Here is a 23,104-nt window from a genome sequence, read left to right on the forward strand (position 1 = left end):
TTTCTCTCTGAGCGTGAAGCACTTGTGAAAATGTTAAACAGTGCAGACAGATAAAGGCCGCCTCCTTCATCATCCACCTGACTCGAAGAAGCAGAAAATCCAAACTCAGCCTTCAACTAAATCACCAGCGTTAACACAGACCCTACTGTGGAAAAACACTATTACATCTATTGTAATATACATTATACTTAAATCAGGATTTGTGATTCATAAAGGTATTTGCTAATATACATTTATGACGAGCATAGTGATTTCGTTTGTCATGTTGTACTCAAGACAAAATGACCTTTATCATATTTTGTCATCACATAACCAGAAACACCAATGTAGATTGACTTAATTTTAATGTGACAGGCCAAAATAAATGATGCATAATTTAGAAAAAGAACAGTGTATGTAGTTTTAAAAATCATTTCCACATATAAAACAGAAAAACTTTGCGTCCATCTGTGTTCAGCCCCCCTCTGCAAAAACACTTAATGTTTCAATGACTGTATCAAATTTAATACCAGTTTCTGTAAAAAAAAATTACAAATAAAAATATGTAATGTATTTTCTATTATTATAGAAAATATTAGAAAATGTATTTTCTAATATTTATGTGATTACATAAATATTCATCCCATAGGTGACTTGCCTAATTCTATATAAGTCCAGCCCGTTCTTGCTTGTAGTCTGAAAATGAATAGAATACAGACTGCAGTGAATGTGTCTTAAATGATTTTAGTATAAAGACACGTGTGTCTGGGAGGTCGACGAGGCTCGATTAGAGTATCCCAAAAGACATGTAGACTCCATGGTCAAGAGGAAGAAAGTTCTTTAGTCTGATGAGACCACAATTTAGCTTATTGGCCATCAGACAAGATACTGTGTTTGGTGAGCACCAATTACTAAATATAGAGAAATTATGGAGGATACATTGTTCCTTCTGAAAGAAAACATTTATTTTCCGGCAAAACAACAAAACATCCAACCAAAGCTACACAAAACTGGTTTGAAGAGAATGAGGTAGATGTTCTGACATGGCCCAGTCAAAGCCCAGACGTCAGTCCAATACAATTTGTTGGAGGACTTGAAAAGTACGGCTCACAGTCAATTCCTATGAAATATCAGATTGTGAATAATTCTGTGAGGAAAAATGGAGTAAAATTACAGCATCCAGATGTTCAAGCCTGTCCACAAAGACTCTATGATGTGATTGCAACTGAAAGTGGGTCTACTAAATATGAACCGGAAGGGAGTTAATATCTATTTGACTTTTATTTATTATTTTGTATTTTTATCTTAAAATTTTATTATCAAAAAAGCCAAATTTTATTGATCATGATTGGGTGAATACTTTTTATAGGCACTATACTCTTTACAATAATATAATACTTGTGTTGCCTTGATGAACGTGATGTTTAGATCTGTTTCTGACCAAAGGTAGAAATTGTTTTCTCTTTGCCACGGGTCTGTAGGAGACAGACACCCACATGCAGATGCTCACTCTAACAAGTCCATTTACACCTTTACTCTCACACATATAATTACTGCTCTGACAATAAGCTTGATGTGCAATTATATTTCAGAAATACAGCCTCATGCTGCGTTCCAGTTATCTGGGAATTGGGAACTTGGAACTGGATTTACTGTCAGATCGGAGGTAACTGTGTTCTAGTTAAGAAGTCGGAAATTCAACATGGCGACACCTACAAACATTGTTCGCAATAGCTCTTACAAACATATGTTTAAGCTTTACTTCAGTAAGCAAAGACAACTTTCAATTTGTTCAGTTTAGAGTTTCAGGGGCTGAATTGATTTTAGATTCACTTTTACATGTGTGTCTTGTAAAATGCACACGTTTCCACTAAATGTTACTACTGTTCATGTGAGATACGGCCATATTGAAACACATTCAACTTTGGAAGGCTATGCAATTGATTTTTCTGCCTGGGAAGTAGGATTTTCCAACTCTGACTACAGCTGGAACCCAGCATTATTGTTGGAGTAAAGAATCTTTAAATGTGGTTGTTTTTTTTCCTGTGTTTTACCTCAGAGCCATGGAGGTCCCATTGACTGACTGGACGGAGGACGGCCTGTGGAAGCCTGTGGAGCAGGTGCCCTGCTGAGTGTAACGGTCGTCTCCACAGCAAAGAATCACGAGGAACGCCCTTCGAAAAGCCTGGTTCAGGTAGGCATACAGGAAGGGGTTCAATCCTGAGTTAATGTACCCCAGCCACAGCCAGGCTGTCCAAACCTGCCAGGGTACAGAGTAATGGATGAAGGGGTCCACCACATTCGTGATGAAAAATGGCGCCCAGCACAGGGAGAAGCAGCCCATTATGATCGCCAGTGTCTTTGCTGCTCTCGTCTCAATGCGCATGCGTCTGTGTCTTCTTTGAGACTGTTCTGAGGGCAAGGGCCCGGTCGCTGTCCTCAGGCGGTAGTGATTCAGTGGATCCGAGGAGTTGGAAGACTGTATGGTTATGACCTGGTCCGAATGTGTAGGCGGAAAGGAGCCGGCACGGTGAAGAGTCTCTATCTGCCTGACATGGATCATGGCAGTGACATAGATGCGCTGATAGGCCAAAACCATGAGGGCCAGCGGCACGTAGAAGGCGACGGCAGAGCAGATCAAGGCGTAAGGCTGGTTGACCAGAAACACACAACTTGTGTTGGAGCCTCCCGAAAGGGATTGCTTCTCTTCAATCTGACAGGAGACAAAGAAATAATCGTGATATATTCTATATGGAGAGGATTAGTTTAGCTTAGAATAAACACAGGAACTCTGGAGAGACCCAAGCTGACGGTTTCCATCATTTATTCCAAACAGCCTGAAGAAACAGTTATGTTAAAAACCATAATAAAAAAGTACTTAGTAATATCCTTTTCAACTAAAAAAGGTTTAGTCTGCCTGGCAAGCTGCCCTGGAACTGCTAAGAAACAACAAGGGATAAATAAAAAATGCACAGATGGAGCAGAACCTCAACATGTAAAAACAATTTAATATAATCCATGGTTTCTAGGCAAATTATTCACAACTCTGTCATTTTTTTGGCATTTTCACAAGCCTCAGTTTAGTTGTCTGGAATTTTACAAGATATGCCAAATATGGTGGATAATAATAAAGAAGAAATATGATACAGGGATTCATTTTTTTAATAATCTGAAAATCATAGCGTACATTTCTATTCACTCCACATGGCTTTAACGTTTTGACTACGGCATTCCTGTCTCATCACAGACGGAAATAAAGACTGTTAGTCAAAAAAAAACTGACTATAAGTTGATGATATGGCTCGTGTGTCTGTGTTTGGCAATCTGTGACTCGAACAAACTCACCTGTGCTTTTTGAAACACAGAAAATATTGTTGTGTCAGCAATCTGAACAGCAAAGACAAGAGAGCCACTATTTTCAACACCTTTTCAACATTTCCAATCTTAGCTACTGAGAACTCACAATGTCCTCTATCCCAATAGTGTTCCACTTTTGCATGATGGGTAGGAAGGAGATAAATGTGGGGATGACCCAGCAACCGATGAGCATAAGTGCCACTCTGAATGGGGTCATCTTATATCTGTAGACCAGCGGCTGGCAGCAGATGGCGTAATATCTAGAAAAACAAACACAGATTTGCACATTATACACTGTGTTAAACATGCATTGATCAAAATTGAATGCAATTTACACATAGAACTCATTTAATAAAATGACCATTGGTTTTCAAAATGTGGTGCCCACCAGCAAAATGGGGTGGAGGCAGACAACTATATTTTTTAAGTTGTAAAACTAGAGCTGATGTTTAGAGTCCCAAAGCTGTGAATCAGATGTTTCCATGGTGACAAACTGAGCTACAGGACGTTATTCTGTATGATGCATTCATACTCGTCTATTTGAGAGAATTCATTTAAATCAGTTCAAGTCATTCAAATAAAATCCAATTACATAGATTTGGAACTACTTACATGTAGTCACATTGAGTAACACAATTAAGTCAAATTTGCTTGATAATTTATTTCCAGTTAGTAAAAGCGTATCTGAGTAAGCTAAACTGAAATGATTAAGACGTCTCTTTGACTTTTCACCAGGAAAGGAATTACCTGCTTGTAACAGGAAGAAACCACCAGCAGAACCAGAGTCAGTGTAAAAAAATAAGTAAGAAACGCAGCTGAACATAAATGCATGTGTACTTTTCATGGGAAAGAAAATAAAAGTTAGTACACATAGTTCATGACCATGTATGTATCATTAATAGCTCTGACCAGATAAAAGAGGCAGGTAGCAAAGGGCTATTGGGCCAGGCATCCTTTCTACAACAGGAAACAGGAAGAGAAAACAAAGTTAATAGTAGCATCAGCTCTGTCAGTGGCTTTCTACAGGAAAGAGATATAGTAAAAAAAAAAAACACAGAAGCACATGGGAAGGAGAACTTTCTATGAGAAAGAATGCACAGAATTAAAGGCACCATGAGCTCTACTAATAGCACTTTCTGGTAAATAAAGACAGGGAGCTTGGGGGACATTCTAGGAAAGAAAAACACAAATTGTTCACAAAGCAAATGGTAACAATAGCTCTATCAATGATGTCTTCAAAGAAAGAGACACCGCTCAACACAGAATATCTGGGCCTGCTGTACCTTCCTTTGAAAGAGAAAAGAATAATAGAAAGCAGAATAGTTAGAATAATTTAATTTTCTTTGTGCTAAAGAGAAATATTGCAAATGACAAAAGTACTTAGTAGGCAGTAATTTATATGAGAAAGAAAAACAAGAAGGGTACACAAAATTAATGTCAGCAATAGCCCCATTAATGATGCCTCCCCTCAAAAACACACAACCAAGCATTCAGTCACTAGCCCAGGCATACCTTCTATAGGAGAGAAATGGGAAATAGTGAAAAAAGAAATAATAAATTGAAAACTACAGTATTGGGAACTTCCTGACTTATTTTCAAATTTGAGAACTGCTGCTCCCAACTTAAAAAGTCTAAATGTCAACCATCCATGTCAGAGCTTTAGAAGAAAACACAAGTGTTTCAATTCTCCTGTATTGTGTCCTTATCGCAGACACAGACCTATCCAGTGCAATGCAGCAGAGGTGAAGGATGGATGCCGTGGTCAATAAAACATCCAGAGAGGTTCGCACCAGGCAGAAAATTTCTCCAAAGTGCCACTGGCCGGTGGCTAGCTCGATGGCAGCAAAGGGCATCACAAGCAGCGCAACCAGCAGGTCAGCGAACGCCAGAGAGACGATGAAGTAGCTGGTCTTTTTTCTTCTAAGAGGAAACAACAAAACAGGAAAGCTTACTCAGAAACATGAAGAATAAATATCAGTTCTAGTTCTTTGCCAGGGTTCCTCTGCGTTCTTTTTGTCTAAGCTTCACATTTTCCAGTCTCAAATCATACGATTGATTTGAGAATAGATGGACATAAGTCTTAGACATTGTGACAGAGAATAAATAATCCAAGTACAAATGCTTTTCTCCAGTAAATGCTTAAATCCCAGACATTTCCAAACTAATCTTTGTATCTAATTAAAAAATAGATAAGAAGGTGTTTAACTGCTGTTCATATCCAACCAGCTGCAGGATGACTTTACTTTATTTACTTGAGAACTTTAACGCTTCTTCTACTTCAGGAACCAAACAACAACCCAAAACAACCTCACCTCAGATGCCTGTCCTTGCAGAGAGCAACCATAACCAACAGGTTGCCAAACATAGTCAAAATAATGATGATGGAGAGGAAGATGGTGAGAAAAACCGTCTCCAAAGAGCTCAAGAATTCTTGCTGCTCCTGCTGCTGTTGTCCATTATTTATTACGTCGTCCAAAAAACTGTGAGAGGAATAAAAAGTGACAAAATAAAACATTTTAAAATCCAGACACATCAGCATAAAGGAACATGGCTTAGTTTGTATCAAAAAATGGTTCTCTAAATTACAATCACATAATTGGACTGTACGACATGCATTTTAGTAAAAGGAGTGCGTAAAAAGTATTAACAACAAGGATTCCAATAGTTCCAATAAATGTGATCCACAAGGACGGGTTAGTGCTAAGTATTTTCATGTGATTGAATTTCCCAGGCAATCTAGACTGAAATCTAATTAGAGAATCTGTGGCAAGACTTGAAAAACCGATGTTCACGCACAAGAAAAATGGAACCAAAGTCTTATTCTACAGATGTTCGACTCATCTGGATGCATCCACTAAAAAAAGCTTGCTGCTGTTACTGCAGTGCTTTGTGGAAGTATTGGCTCGAGGAAGCTGAATGCATATCTATGACACGCTTTTCAGATTTTAATCTGTAAAAAAAATAATTAAATAAAACCTATCTCATTATTCTTTCACTTTATAATCAGAATCTAATTGTGATCCAATAAAATACAGTTAAGTTTTGTCCTTAACCTGAAAATATCTAAAGCAAATCTAATTGATAAGTTAGCAATAATTAGTCATGGGAATCAATAAATGTGTGTGAAATAATCAAAATTCACTGGATCAAGTTGGATCTTTTTAGACTTACTGTGGAGGTGATGCTGTGGCCATCCCTAGTCATCTGCACCGAGGTCAGCCGAGGAGAGTCCTCATCACCCCATGCTATGGCCCTGATGATACGCACACCATGCACACACATACACGCACACACACAGTCAGACAGTAATTTTGTTGGCTCCTGCTACAGGTCTGCATTTTTCCTGCAAATAGCAGCCAGCATGCGTCTGTAAACTGGCTGAATGTCTTGCTCTTGTGTGTCCGTCTTGTGGCAGCATAAAGAAGCCAAAAATGCAACATTTGCAGCTAAAAATAAGAAGCTGGATCACAGCTTTATAATGTGTGATGTTTATAGGGCATTTAGACCGTCACAAGCACCAGCTGTGTCCGCCAGAATAAATCAACCTGTTAGTTTCTCTTTAGAGGTCATATTAATAGCTTGATAACTTAATAGGGCAGTGCTTTAAAAGGTGTCATGAAAGAAAAAAAAATTTCTTCCTCATTCCTGTGCCACCAAAGGTCAATAGTCAGAAATCTGCCACAAATGGGAATTTTAACAGCTTATAACAACATATGGTTAACTGTATTAGACACAGTGAACCAACAACGTATGGTTAACTATATCATTTCTCACCTGGAAACAGTTTATTTTTCTCAAATAGATTTGCTGTAGATCACCAGACTTCATAAACAGTCCAGGACTTTTTCCCATAAAGGAATAACATATGGCATTAAGTCTCATAACTATTTATTCAGGCTTTAAAAATGTATTTAAGCATGACAAGAAGCCATTTAGTTGATTCAAAAGTAGTTAAGGTCAGGATGTATTTATAAACCTAAGGTCAAACCTGAATGTGTTTTTAAAAAAGCAACTTTTATTTTTGTTCTACTTTTCACTGACGCTGACGTCATTTATAAGTACAAATCTTGGATTTGTCTAGCGATTTGCCACTGCGTGTTTTTAAATCAAACTTTAGTTTAGTTTATTGATCTGTTTCTAACAAAAGATAAAAGCAAAATTCTAAAAGAAAGAAACAAAACATGCTAACCAGACCAAAAGCACAAGGTGAAATGTAAAAACATACATATCCGAAATAAAACATAATCAATAAAATCTGAGTTATCTGATAGAAAAAAAAATTCAGACAACCCCCATTTATGTACAAAGTATAACATAGCCTTTGTCTGATTTTTTAAAGTAAACTCAAATTTAGTGTGTAGGGTGGATGCTGTTTTTGATGCATTTATTGACCAAATGTGCGAGTTCACAATTTGGATGCCTTAAAACACATGTGACACTACAGAAAGCATTCAAAGATTCAGTTTGACAGAGTGAAACATTTTTTAAGACTTTCACTGGAATAAAATATGAACACTGTGAAAAAAACAAGAAACTAGATAATAGTAATGGTTCCACTGTAATGATGTCGACTTGTTATTATTTTTATAAACCATAAAAAGCTTAATAACCGTGGTTAATTTGTAAAGAATAATTATGATACAAAACATCCCTGAAGTCTAACTTACAAGGTACACAATAATTACATGTTTATGCTAACAGTAAACCTGTCAAAAAATGTTACATATATTTGAAACGCTTACAAGATTTCAATTATATTTTGTGTAAAATTATCAGCAGCAGAAATATCATGACAGTAGCACACAACTATCTTTTGTTTTCTGTAAAATTTGGCCTCTGCAACATTTCAGACCATTTAGATACAAAAAAATGCCTCATCACTTATGTCCATATAGGAAAAATACAAAAGCTATAATAATATCCTTTGTAGAAAGGATTATCATGTTACAGTAAGCGTCTGTTCGTGAGGAACAGCAGCGGAGGTTTGTTTGACTGACTTGTGGGAACCATATCAGTTTTAAGCACCTATTACAACATCATTGTCTCTCCTGTTTTATGGCGACTCTCTGGTTTTATCTCGCTCGAGGGTCCGCATCGACACCTGATGGACTGGAAGGAGGCGACCTTGTCAACAATGCCTACATCCTAAAGACACATTACCTTTTATCTAAGTTTCATTTCTCTGGGACTCATCTGCAGGCTTAGGACTCTTGTGTCAGCACTGCTATGAGAGAATGAACGTAGGATATTTCAGAATATATTTTTATGTAGATATGAAATTAGGATTTTAAAAGGCAAAGAAATCACATGGATAGCTTTTATAGCACAGATATTGCAGACTTGCATCACTTTCTGACATATATTTTTAGTTAAATGATCAGATGGAGGAGAGCAATGAAATAACTTTACCCAGGATGCACCACAATCGCCCTGTGTTTGGCCTAAGAACACTCCCACTACACACTACATACCAGCAGTACTTAAAAGAGACAGTTCTCTGAACACATGAAGACCATGTGAGGATTAGAGAGGAGTTTCTTTTCATCCTGTGATCCTCAGTGACCTAATCTTTCAATCAAGCGCCCACTGAGTATTTTTAAAAAATACAAACAGCATAAACGGCTCTTTTGCACTCTAAATCTGTCAGGAAAAAAATGCTCTAGCTTTCATAAGACAAAAGGGATGATCACATACTTCCTGCATAGCCTTGTCTGGGCAAAGGATAAAAGGGGATTGGCTCCAGCTAAGGGAAAACACTATATGGATAATAAGGAGCATGCAGCAAACTCAAAAACAGTACATTGAATCCTAATTTTACCAAATTTTTAAAAATGTTTTTTTTTTTTTACATCATCTTTGCAGCCCTATAGCAGAACAATGAGCCGTAGTGCAATCTGAAAAATCTGCAACACAAGCATTTACCAGCCCTTCTGCAATTTACTATGGTAAGATTAGTATTTTTTTATCTATTTATTTTAGGAATAGTTTATTTGTATAGTAAGTAGTGTATTCTATATTTTATCTGCTGGTAGAGTGATACACCAACCAACAAAAAAACAGAGTTGTCCCTGTGTTATTCTTACCCGTTTCCAGATATTGTGCAGTTCAATTTGTCCACCAAAATCCAATCAAACATTTGCATCATTTTAAGGTCATATTAAATTCAGAAAAGTTCATAGTTGAAAAATTTTTGGTGAATTTTAAATCATGTGTTTTGTTTCCAGATGTTTTTGCTACTTTCTACAATTAGGTTATTTATTGGCTTCTCTTTTTTCTAGTGTTGGCAGGTTTGTATGAATTTTGGGTGACTTGATCATAACTTATTTTAAATCTTTTTACCATTACTCAATAAAAATATATTCCTTTTCAAACAGAATGATGTCTGCAAACAAACTTATGCATACATGTAAACTAAGCTAAGGGAACACACTGGAAATCTGGGTTGTATTTTCCTAGATTGAGGTAATATATTTTTAGAATGTCTAGCTGAGGTCTCTGAGGTAAAACCCCTTCAGAGATTGTGTCCTCCTTTCCTTTATTAACTAACAGTCATAATTTAATCATTCCAGTGAAGAGGAACAGCAGCACAATCATCTGAAAACATTAATTATAAAAAAAGCTGTGAATATCATTCATAGGTTTCTATCACTTCAAGATTAAAAATCCTTGCATAGTCCCTGCATCTGCAATTCTTTTTGAAAATTGCTCATTTGTCCTTTTGTCTTCCTGCTTCTTGATTACTCAATTACTCCCACTAAAATAAATTATAAAGATATAAATAAGAAAATTCTAAGTAAGGACAAAGGACAGAGAGAATCCAGAGACTGAGGAAAGGAAGGAAAAGAATTTCTGAGTGGCGGCTGCAATTTTTTTGGGAGTGATTTCCTTCCAAGGAGGCGTGTTTTCACAGCTCACCGATTTCATTTCACAACTGACTGACACAGAGCTGAGCTGAACAAAATAAACTTTGTAAAGCAGGGGCAGAAAAAGGTTAGGCGGATTTTTATGTCTGTTTTGTATTGGCTGTGCGGCAAACAGCTTTTATTATTAATACCATCACTGCCAATAGACACTGAATACCTAACTTTAAACATAAGTTAATAACGTTAATACCACGTCTATATCTATAAATAAATGTACTTCATTCCAGTTATATTGACTGGATAAATTTGCTTTAGTGGAGGTGTGGGAAACTAATTGCTACTTTCCACGTCTGAATTCAAGCACAATACGATCACAGGTTAAACTTTACATTTAATTGGCAGTTTCAAAGTTACCAATTAGGAATTAGGAAGGAAACTGAGTCACAATGCTACCAGTTTTTTTTTGTTTGTTTTTTTTTTGCAAATCTCACTTACAAAAATCAACTTTCTGTATTTTTACCAGGTGGAATGTTAGTGTCCTAACTGGAGCTATATTTCATAATACAATTTTAAAGTTGGAATAAAGCTTTGCAAGCTTGCAAAGAGTTTGTAAAGACATTTAAAAAATCTCATTGTACAAAAATATCACTCGGGAGAAGGATTCAAAAAATCCAAAACTTTTCAAATTGAATAAAACACGGAAATCAGTCAGAAAAGAAAACTTTACAGTATTATTTTACTGTGGAGCAGGTTGATAATAGACAATATTATAATCACAGATATGGCCCATATTAAAATGTTATTCAGAATTATTAATTGAGTTCAGGAAAACAATGCATTTATAGAACTTGAAGAACAGTGAATTGCTTTGAACAATCTGTATTAGATGCTTAATTAGCACTCTGTGAATAATGAAGCAACAAATCTGTTCAACTCTGTGACTGAACAGATTTGTTTTTTTTGCAGACTCCGCAGAGTAGCACGTTTTGGACATAATGTGTTTTTAATTCATGTCTGTTAGTTTGTGTGGGAATAATTTGAATTTTGACTCCATATCCTTTAAGTTTCCTCTTTTGTTTGCTGCCATCGTTGTTATTGCTGTTGCCACATGTGCAGGTCATCTTGCCCTTTTGCAGTTTGTGGTAAATAATGTGGCAATTAATACCAGGTAGGATGACACTGCTGCTTCTCCTCCTCTCCTGTATCAGTCACTTTTACTTGCACTGACTTTTCAAAGCAAAGCTGCACAATTCATGTGAATGTTACTTTTTGATGGGCCAGAAGATGCATAAGTTGACAGAAATTACAAAGTAAATGGATGTTTTCAAAGTGGTTTATGCCAAGCAAATATTTAATTGATATCTGTGTGATTATTAATTGGTTTTAAGTAATTAAAATCACACAGTTATACAATCATTTTAAAAAACTGTGAAATTTCAAGAACTGGACACTTTTCCAAATTACTACCCACACGAAACATGTTGGTGGCTTTGGCTGCAATGCTCATTATCTCAGGTCTAAATGGAAAGCAGAAAGATTTTAACACTACTATTTGTTTATTTATCGCAAGCCATATCATCATTGCAGCATTCCCAACTATTCTTCCTTACCATAGACGTATATTTATATTCTGCTGCCTTAGTAGTGGCAGTGTCATACGCCAGAGTTACTTTTAGTAAAAGTGATGGAAAAGTTCCAAGTCAATTTTGTCTGAAAACTTTCAGGTGTTTGCTAGACAGGCAAATATAGAGAAAAATATCTTCCCCTAATAAAATCAATGTTTTGAATACGACCTAAACCATAATCTATGCTTCTTACGTTCTCACCTATTGCTGTACTTGAACAGTAATACAGTGTAGGTGCTTTTTTATTGTGAAACACTGTTTTATGTCCTGCCCCTGTGTAAATAAATATAACCTGTACAAACAACGTTTAACAGACACATCAGTGGAGCAGTGAGGTGGAGAGGGGTGGAGTTGTTCAGATTGTCAGTGAGGTCCCTTAATCCTAAGAAACAACTGCAGCATGGTAGAAACTGCTGCTGACTTTGTGAGGATAAAAAGATGCTTCCAAAATAAAGAATAACCAAAAACTGTACCGTTAGCAGGTATTTTTGTAATCCAATTTGAATCTCTTTTGAAGCATTTATCTAAATATGACTGTGAAAAAGATAAAGGAAAAGATAATAGATTAACTGTATAAGGTCACACAGAAACTACATACATGCTTACAAGTCTTTGTAAAATTACTTCCCTCCTTTATAATTAATACATTTTTTTCACATGTGACTCAACTCCTCTGAACCACATGGCAACAGGTTTACACCAAATTCGAATCTTCCATCTTGAATGCACAACCTAAAACTGAGTATTCTTAAAACCTGGTGATGCTTCACACTGTATGAATGAGTTTACAAAGATTTCTTCTAAAACATAAAACAACAACACAGAAACTACGAACTCTGTCTTGCGGCCACTGTGCTGCTGAAATCTGCAGCTAATTAAAAGGCTCCAACATTCACTTGTTTTCTGGCTACGTAGGACGTAAATAAATACTTCTCACTCATATTCTCACACCTCAGATTATGAGCAGGCTGAACTGTGTGTTTGTGTGAGATTGTGTGTGGAGGGGCTGCAGGAGGATACTGTTGCCAAGGGGATAAATCATAATTTCCATTCTATCCTCTGCTAATTTCAAATGCTTAGCAAAGTAATAACTACCTCACAGACAGATGGGCTCACCTGAAAATTTGCTGCACACTGTGTGTAATGTCTGACCCGACTTCTTACTGTTAGCCTCAAAAAGAAACCAAGAGCATCAACAGATTCTATGTCATTAATAAACCATGCAGCTGCACCGGATTACATGTTCCCACCACATCATAAACACAAAGAGTTGACTTTGACTCAGTCCTGTGTAGATCACAATGATGCCCCAAATCAGAGGCTTAAAATAGCTCCCAAAAATGCGCTCTTCAGATTAGGTTCTGCACTGGTAACATCTGCGAATGTTATTGAAGGAAGGGAATTTCATCTCAGGCCTGAAGAAAGTCAAGTTGGATCTGTTCATGTTAGTTTCTAAAGTTAGTAATTGGCATTTTAGGATGCCATTTATTAGGGTTTGCTCTTGTTAATAATATTCCTTTTAATGAGTTCACATAAGCAACACAAAAATATTAAAAAGCTATGAGTGAGAATTGTTGCAAAATTTTAAAAAAATAAAAATAATAATAATTCTCCAGGTAATTTAGGGTTCCTACACCTAATTTTCTCCAAGTTCTACAGATTTCCAGATCCAAGTTTCCATACTTTTGAGACATTTCTAAGGAGTACAAAACAGAAAAAAATACTATTGCAGATATTTACACAATAGTGAGTGACACTTTAAAAATGGACATCTAGAAACCACAGACTGGAAAAAGGGACGGACGGACCAACGGGTCGATGGTATGAAGATGATAGGAAGTTACTTAACAAGTGCAGACAAAGGTTATACATCTGGCATAAATATTAATAAAAAATAAGAACTTAAATGGATCTAAAATTTCAACCTCATTCTCAGTCAACTGTCCTCTTTAGGAATATGCATAATAACAAGACTAATGTGGTCTGTGTATGATATGTACCATCTGGCATGTGTTACCACTGACTAGATCAGTCAGACGTCCCCAAATGGAGGGTTTCACAGTCTGGATCCAGACTCATCTGAAGCCTTATCTGGACTCAAGTCGGTTATTAGGTTTCAGGCTGTTATGACAATTGCTCCAGAGTAATCACTGTGATTGATGGCAGCAGCCTGCAAGGCGGCCTGACTGACTGTTTCTGCACAGAGAAGTCAACCCATGGAGAGATGGAGATGTAAGTGTGATAAAAGAGCTCATCTTAAATCCTGAATAAAATCAGCAAGGTTGTCTAAAACAAGAACATTTAAGAGTGAAGACATCATTCAGTCTACGTATTGGTTCTCTGAAACCCGATTGTTTCATATGTTCACAAACAGTTGACATTTAAACCAACTATGAAAATCATTGGCACGCTGTGATCTTAGCAACGTCAACCACAATTATCCCAAAAAACACAGAACATGTCCAAAACAAAGAACTTGTGCTGCAACATTATGAAGACTTTATGATCCCCTGCTCTAGAGTTACAAAGCTCTAAATCTCAACCAACTCACTGCTGGTGGAAAAAGTCTGATTATGATGTAATAGCAGAATCTTAAATGCTTTTAGGCGTGTCAAACAGAAAGCAGACCTTCTGTCAGTTTAACTCTGCAAGGATTTGCCAAAACGTAAAAAAAAAAAAAAAAAATCTATCTGGTTTTGCAGTGAAGCTTTTACATCACTGTGAAGTAAAAGCTTCACTGTGAATTTACTGTGAATGTCAAGTGACAGAAACAGCAGGAAATGGTGGGAAGAGACACTTGTTTGGTACGCACAGCAGACTCAGAATAAAATTATGCAGCACAGAAGCCTTGTTTAGAACTAGAATTTGGTAGGAAAGGCCAGAAACCCCCTTGTGGTAGAGGTAATCCTAAAAGCTCAATGTTTTTGTCTTTAGCTCTATAATTTCCACAGTAAATGATTATCTTTATACTGAGTAAGGGAAAGTCACATACTTTTCAACATTCTCTACTAAATACTGTAAGAAATAAAGCTGGACATAAAAGTGCCAATAATTGGGAGGTATTTCCTGGATATTCTAATTTAAATTAAAAACATGAAAGAGTGGTTGCAGTTTTTTACAAGTGTCCCCCCAATAAATTTGGATTTCCGTACTTTGTGAAAAAACTGAACAGAGTACTTATTGTAGCAGAGGAGTAGAGGCTCCCAGTCCATACCTCCAACTTCTGAATAGAACACCAATAAGCCAAACCTCAAACTGTAACAAACTAACAGGAAGTCATAAGAACTCATAAATAGCTTTTTATAAAGGGTGTGTTCATACTTATCTGGCTAAGTCTGAATAAAGCAAACAATGGTGCAAATACTCTGAACCATTTGTGCAAGCTTTAATGCACTCAAAAAACACGTGTTAAAGTTCAACACAACTGAACAGATTCAAACATTTTTTTCTTAGATTTTTTCTAAAAAATCTAAACTATCTAGCTCTATACAGGTCTGAGCATTACTTCTATGGCAGCATAAATTAATTGAGGTATGTAGAAAAAAATCTTAAACTCCATAGATTAATTTAAATACTTGTTTCTCCATTTGTAAAAGTACTATCATGGAACCAAACTGAATCCAGCTAATACATTTAGCTTGATCACAGTAGTCCATTACACATGTACACGATATACAGTAGCCCACTGGCACTGTGAGATTGTCTTTAAATTGTCATTTGTTGGTTCAAAGTAAAAATCTCACTGCAGAACATCAAACTGATACTAAAACCAGAAAACTAATTTTGAACACACCTATACATTTCAGTGTTTGTTGTTGGGTTATAACTAAGCTGTAATTATGTAACTGTAGCTTTTGTTTTGGTATCGATATTTTGAACTTTCCTTTGATTTATAGAAAATAAAGACTTAATTAAAAGTCAAGACTTAAGATATATTTAAATTTTATATTTTAAATTCATTTGGATTAATTAAATACCATTAGATATACAAAGTGTGAATCTATATTTATTTCAATGAAAGTGATAAGAATATGTAATCCTCTTTTGTTTTTACATCTTATACATTTGAAAACTTTTCCCAAAAACAAAGGATTTCTAAGCAGCAAAAAATCTCAGTTTGACATTCATCTGAACTTCAGTTAGTTGCTAAAATTGAATAGATTAATTCTGATTGGATAGATAGGGTTGGCTCAGAAAAATCTGATTGCCGCAAAACAGGAGGTTTCCGATATTACCCCATACCTTGTTGTAGTGTATATGCCATGTAAATTATGGAAAGGTCTGTGCAGTAAAGCCTTAAATAGCCTCTTGGCATTTAGGTAATATTTTGTTTCCTTTTTGTTTTGCTAAAAGATGTTATTTGGGAGCTCAAATAAAACAGGATATTGCTAAATTGTTCAAACATCCAGCGTGAAAGCAAAACAACTTAAGCTTAGTCAAGAATGTCAGAAAAAGTGCCACTTGTAGGAAGGCAAGACATATTCTCAGACTAGTGAGGCATTTCAGGATTTAAATCTAAATTTTTCACAATTTTTGATTCTGAAAAAAATGGCTCAGCAAAATTAATCAGTGAATTTAGCACATAATTTAAATCTATTAATTCTACCACCAAATTCTGGAACTTGTTAAAATTTCACAGCCTTGGATCTAGATTTGAAGTTGTTACTTCCAGTATCTGGCTCTACACAAAACCTTTGTGCACACTTTCATACAAAGCCATGTATGGATAAAAGCAGAAAACAGGAAAGGCTAAAGCCTTGGCCTTTTGTGTGCCTCCCTGTGGATTAAGTTAATTCTGTTGTGGTTCACACTTTATCTTAGTACCATTGCACATGTCAAAACACACCCTCAACAGTTCCTTAAATTGTGCTTAACTTAATGAAATACGCATCTTGTAATAAGCCTGATTAAAAAGCAACAAATGCTTCAAATGTGAATCCTTCTTTAAGTCAGGGGTGTAATGTTTCACTTAATGATTTGCATGTTTCTACTAAGAAGGTCAGTTTATTCAAACAGAATCAGTAACTGTGCAAAGAGTTCCTGTTCCTGAATTATTTTACTGACAATATTTAACCAAAATTTGTTATTAGACATCAAGCATTACAAACTAACTTCCAGTTAGTTGCACAAGATAAATGCACTCATTCAGCTTATCTGTTGGACTACGACATATGTAACCAAATATAAACACTGAACAATGATATAAGTGTAATACTGTAAAGGCTCATCTTATGCTGCTCCACAGCTGATGTACCTTATATTGGAGATATTGGGTGGGTGCCAATAGAATTGTGGAAGTTGTAATGTAATATTATTTCAGACCAATCCACAGAAGCTTGACTAATTTTTCTTAAATTGGAGAATTTGTAATTCAAGTCCACGTATCATACCATCATATTATGCATTTTCATAATAAAATCCTAATTTCATCAAAGAGATAAAAGAATTTCAATTAAATACAGTTGTTGAATAGATATGAATACCACAATTCAGTTGCCATCTTTTGCAGAAATCACTTAGAGATAAATAGATGTATCCTGCCTCATCTAGTCACTCTCTCAAGTCATTGTGGAGGGACTTCGGTCAGCTTTCCCTTACTTGTTTGTTCAGTCTGATGAGGTTTGCAAAAATTTGCAAAGACTCTGCAGGAACATCATGTCCATCAGGCAAAGTTTTTGACTTTGAATAGGCCATTGTATCAGATTACTTTCATTTTCAGTTATTCAGTAGTAGGATTGCTACAAAACACTGTATGTCATCTACTGTATGTCTCCTGTGGGGGGTGCAATGTCTTCTGCCAGCATCTACTGGAGTAGCCGCATCAGAATCAGTGACTTTAGGCCCTGTTTACATGACAATGATTCAACAAAAATTTTATTTTTGTTCCATTTCTGTTAACACATTTACATGAAGACATTCTAAATACAATATTTGCATACACAGTAACGGTACACATCGAAAAGATGTGTAAAAAAAATGCCCTCGCCAAGCCACTAGTTGGTGCTAGGTTCTTTGAAACTAAGTGGGCATGTATTTAAAAAAAAAAAAAAAGTTCTACCTGAAGGCACGTCGATTCGCGTTTCCCCATCAGGTACCGTTCCCCCAGATATTGGGGGGAAAACACGCACTATGTGTGTCTGATTAGGGTGCAGTTGGAAAAAAGTGGGATAACTTCGCTGAAACACGTTGTTTGAGCTTTCAGGGTATCCGTAGTTATCTAGATAAGAGCGCTGAACAAGCGCGTGCTTGTTACGATCGCTGAACACGCACGCGTGTATTTTGCCACCTGGGCGGTGCGGAGCGGTGAAGAGACGCTGGGGGGACCGTATCTGATGTGGAAACACGAATTGTAATAACACCAGCATTGTCAGTAGTTTCTTCTTCTGTGGATTGTAGGAAGCAGTTACGTTTTGCGTCATACTACGCATGAGCTATGGATTCCCTGACAGAAAAGACCCATTTATTCTGTTTACAAGAAGACAACGGACACCGGTACGTCTTAGAACCATTGCACTCTGGAACCCGTTCTCAAACTGTGCCAGAGGCACAGTTTGTACTGTACATGTAAATGTACAGTACAAACACAACAAAACTCTTCCATTTTTGTCGTCGAAATTGTTGTCGTGTAAACAGGGCCTTAGAAAAGCTCAACAAGGTGATAGCGAAAGTTGATCTTGGTCTGAGGGGCAATGCCATAGCTCTGCTTTCAAAGACTGTCAGACAATTGATGACTGAAACATTTCTTTGCATCAAAAATGAAAACATACCTTACAAAAGAGGAAATCCAGTTGGTGGTTAACATCCGTCCAGCAGCGTCTGCCCCTAAACATGAAATAAAATATAATAAATAACCCTAAACAAACTACAGTGCAATGAGCAGATGGCAGCTACAGCAGTTAGCAACAGTTAACAGTTTAAGCATAGGGGAAATGCACAACATTAATAGTAACAGATAAAAACATATACAAAATATAACAAACTTACACATAAAACACTGTATATGATTAAATTTGTGTAAAATATGTCAAAATATCATACTTGTAATAATGAAAACACAGAGCTAATACCACAGATACAGACGCCAACAGAAAAAGCGGATGAGCTGTCAGATACTGGTTGCTATGGTAACCACCTACTGTCAAGCGCAGAATAACAGAACTTTATGCCTCGGTAATGGTGCGTTCACACCAAACGCGTTACGCGCCTCAAAAACGCGTCTGACGTTTCAAGTTCGACGTGTGTGCACTTTTGGTGCATTCACACCGAACGGGTTTTGAGCGTCAGGCGGGTCTGGTTTACATTAATATTCTATGCGGACGCGCTCGACGCTCAAAACGCTCCGAACGGTTCAAAACGCGCCGGAACTGCCCTCGACACGCTTCCACATAGACTTTGAATGTAAACGCATGTGAGGCTCAATATGCGTTTGATGTGAACGCACCATAAATGTCTGGAGACACAACTTCTTGACTAAACAAAGTCAATTTGAAAAATACACAATTTTTTTTTAGAAACTTCGCATTTATAATATTGTTAGAAAAAAACATGTTACACCAACACACACATGTGTGCTCCAGACCAGCAAAAACTACCACAAATCCTGTTTTGCTAATGGTCAGCTACTGAAGTGTAATTTTATAATTCCAATGGAATCAACAAGGCTGGATTTATTGTAAATCTGATATTTTAAGTTTCAGAAAATTTTTCTTTTTTTCATTAGGTATCAATAGATGGAAAAATCCTTTGGCTTGATGGGATACTCATAATGAGTGAATGTTTCTAAGTACGACTGCCTAATCCCATCAGATGAATTGAGATTTAATTGTTAAATGGTGTTATGTATGGGAATTAAAAGATGGAGGAGGGACTTGTGATGACATAATAAATGCTCCACATTGAAGACAAATAAAACAATGGAATTATCTGCATCTACAAGACAAGAAAACAAAGAGCTTTTAAAGTCGTCCCTACCATTAACTGAGTAGAGACATATGTGGGTGAGGTGACGATGATAATGAATAAGTTCTGGCTGGCTCGGAAAAAATCAGGCTAATGAGTTGGCGTTGGTACAGATGGCTCAAAATTAGCCTGAAGGCTGTTTGTCTTTCTTAAATGTCTGCAGGGAATGGCTAAAAAAGGACGGCAAAGAGCCTGATGCCTGAACCAGCCACTTCAACTCTTTATTTCTGTTTTTCAGCAGGTCAGGTTATTGTATTACACTCGGCTGTTCACAAAATGCCATTATTTTACCTGGCTGTCTGGTTAATTTACAGATACCTGGGAACTTTTACAGGGTCTGAAGCCTGCTGGCTGCTGCCCAGAACTGGATGCATGCCATTCTTAGGCTTTCAATTTCTTCATGATGCATGGAGGGATTATTATAATCTAAGATGATAAATTCACATAAGAATTTAAGAAAGGGAATAATACTGCTCTTTTCTTGGAAAAATAAGAGGATACGCGAAAAGATGAGGATCCAGAGGCTCACGTCATCAGAACTGGATCAGTCCAATGTGCTCACAGATTTGACTCTGTGTAAAATGTTTCACCCATGTGGATAAGGACAAACATCTTGGCAAAGTAAAGCTGGTTTATCTAAGTTTTCCTGGAAGGCAGCAGCCAGGGTTCATTACCAGAGGAGCAACCCTGTTTGATTTCTTTTCAGGTTAAAATCTTAAGGAGATGAGTGAGCTCTCACTACGTTTTAAAATTCAGAACCGTTTTTAAAACAGGAGGAAGTTTTAACTTAGACCCTTAAAAATTATTTCAGAAACTCCTTCTAGTTTAATTCATGCATCATAAAAAATAAAATGTGGGTCTCATTAAGTCCTCCAATGATTTACAAAACTACACTTTTGTTGACAGGGATTTTCCCACAGTAAAAAAGATGGTGCATCTACAATAAAACCGCCTCACTGAGGTTTTGGAGTGATCAGTTTTATGTGAGTAGCAAATAACCTTCATGTTTGTGTTTTAATCCAGCTGCCTGGCAACACAAAATGATAAATGTTCAAAACGATTTCTAGGCAAAATATTTGTTTTTTGATCAAAATCTCTGAAATGTCATATATCAACTTTATCCTCTATGGCAGGGTGCCCAAAGTCGGTCCTCGAGGGCCGGCATCCTGCATGTTTTAGTTCTCTTCCTGGTTTAATGCACCTTCTAATGATGGCTTATTAGAAGGCCTAAGAAGAATACTGACTTGCTGAAAACACCAGGGAGTGAACTAAAACATGCAGGATGCCGGCCCTCGAGGAGCGACTTTGGGCACCCCTGCTCTATGGATATAAACACTAAGTTAACAGCATCATGTGTGTCAGTGGGTTAAATTGATACAAACTAGTAGAAATGTAAACAGAACGTTCATACCTGCAACTTAGCCACCATTTTATATGCAGAGGCTGTCATATTGAATATGGAGTTCAGGGTGGCACATGTTCCTCTAACTTTCCATGCCAAAATTCAGATAGGTGGGTTTTCTGATTAAGCTTAGTAGAAATGTAATTTCTTTGTGGGTTTTTTTAAAGTCTGACTATCTGATTTTGATTTTAGCTTATTCCTTGCGTTACTATTAAGAACCTTACCATCTACAAACTCATTCATTTAAAATATAGTGGACCCCCAGTATTCCTTAGCGTTAGGGACCACAGCTGCCTAGTCAATATCTATGAATACTTGAAACTCTATAAAAAGTCTCTGTTTTATTAGTTCAAGCAACAAATATGTTTTAACATGCTTTCCCAAGCACTATGGAAATCATAGCACTACTGCAGAAGTTAACATTGACAATCTTCCTTAAATTGTCCAGCTCCGTCCTTAGGGGTACAGCCAATCAGTGCAAAGGAAAATGACTCGTGGATTGGCTGCCTTGCAAACAGCAGCCAATAGTGGGTCAAATAGCATATTTGTTTTCTAACTTCTTAAACTGCATTTTGTGTGGTATATTTTTTTAAAAAGTGAGGAAATTGTCACATTTCCATAAATAATTTTGAGTTCTATTCCACAAGAAAATTCATGGACAGGTGAATCCACAAATACATAACTGCAAATGATAGAGGTCCATTGCATTCCTTCTTTTTTGCATGCAGCGACCTCCAAAATGACTGTCTGCCCCAGTGAAGAATTACACAGAGGCCTTAAAATAAATGACTTCTATGGAGACTGGTTGACCTGAATATTCATCTTTGTGCCGCAGTTTTCAGTCAACTTTGGAACACTTTTGCTCTTCCCTTACCAGCCTTCGCTCTGTGTGCAGTGGCTAGAAAACATGGGTCCTTGTTCGGTCTTGTTGGTCGCAGTTTGCGTTTTCAGTTTTTTAAAAATATTGCTCTATTTGTAGCTGTGGGCAAGTTTAGAGCAGTGGTTATCTTGTACAAATGTCTCTCATCAAAATCAAACACATACATGAGTTACTTCAATGACACTTTTTGTTGGTGTTCCCATTTGAAGATTGCCTAAGGGAAATTGTCAGCCATACAATATATATATATATATGCCAGAAAAACAATAAATAAAGGAATCCATTGAAAAGTTCCTGGACACTTTTAACAACTAAAAAGCACAGTTTATTTATTGATTGATGATATATATGATGCAGAAGTTTAAAACTTTGTATGTAAAGCCAACTATTTCACTCAAACTTAAATGTTTAACTTTTCTTAATGTTTCAATATGAAATTATGTTTCTAACACAACAGATAAATTTATGAGAGTGCTTACACCTCATGAAGATAATTATTGTTGAGTGCACTGCATGTCCTTAGTCTTTTTCCAACTTTAAAAAGTTCAAAACAGAACGTACAGGAAGAGGGAATTTAAAGTTTTGTTTCAGTGAGGAAAATCCAATAATTCAGTAGTTGACCATCTGAACAATGATCAGAGCTGATCAAGGAGGAAATTGCTAATAATGAAAAAAAAACAGACTAAAATGGTACAGTCATGTAACTATGAAGCTTTGAAAATAAAAAAATGAATGGGTTTTTAGATAAGAATTTTAAAATATTCCATCTAATTCAGGCTTACAGTAACTGACAATATTGTGCAAAGTCCAGATTGATGAAACCACTTTATTAGGATCTAATACCCAGTATATTCAAAGCACACACATTTTACAGTATCTATATACAGTATGTCTTTGTCTAACTATTATGAATCAGGTGAACGAAAATTGAGGAAGGACTCAAAAGAGAAAACAGAAAAAGCAGGCCAGGGGAGATAAGACAAATAGCACCACAGACTGACGGAAACATAAAACTATCATATGTAGGAATCAATCACGT

General features: G+C 36.5%; 1 protein-coding gene and 1 long non-coding RNA gene across 3 annotated transcripts in view; one reads left to right on the forward strand and one right to left on the reverse strand.

Annotated features, from left to right (window-relative positions):
* The window catches only part of LOC116724033 (5-hydroxytryptamine receptor 4), a 43,321-nt gene that overhangs the window by 17,546 nt on the left and 2,671 nt on the right, over nucleotides 1-23,104 (reverse strand). Inside the window, exons 2-7 of one of the 2 annotated variants that reach the window (XM_032569339.1) lie at nucleotides 18,592-18,646; nucleotides 6,508-6,589; nucleotides 5,649-5,816; nucleotides 5,056-5,256; nucleotides 3,443-3,596; nucleotides 2,034-2,692 (exon numbers count right to left, since the gene is read on the reverse strand). In XM_032569339.1, coding sequence (XP_032425230.1) covers nucleotides 2,034-2,692; nucleotides 3,443-3,596; nucleotides 5,056-5,256; nucleotides 5,649-5,816; nucleotides 6,508-6,530 — 1,205 coding nt within the window. In that variant the 5' untranslated portion in view covers nucleotides 6,531-6,589; nucleotides 18,592-18,646. Of the gene's footprint in view, nucleotides 1-2,033; nucleotides 2,693-3,442; nucleotides 3,597-5,055; nucleotides 5,257-5,648; nucleotides 6,046-6,507; nucleotides 6,590-18,591; nucleotides 18,647-23,104 lie in introns of those variants that run through there. The other variant, XM_032569338.1, reaches the window with a different exon arrangement.
* On the forward strand, nucleotides 5,097-12,128 carry LOC116724037 (uncharacterized). Its single transcript, XR_004340099.1, has 2 exons — nucleotides 5,097-5,210; nucleotides 9,199-12,128. It is a non-coding gene; the product is annotated as an uncharacterized LOC116724037 (long non-coding RNA).

This window comes from Xiphophorus hellerii, chromosome 8 (genome assembly GCF_003331165.1).
Source record: "Xiphophorus hellerii strain 12219 chromosome 8, Xiphophorus_hellerii-4.1, whole genome shotgun sequence".
Classification (NCBI taxonomy): domain Eukaryota; kingdom Metazoa; phylum Chordata; class Actinopteri; order Cyprinodontiformes; family Poeciliidae; genus Xiphophorus; species Xiphophorus hellerii.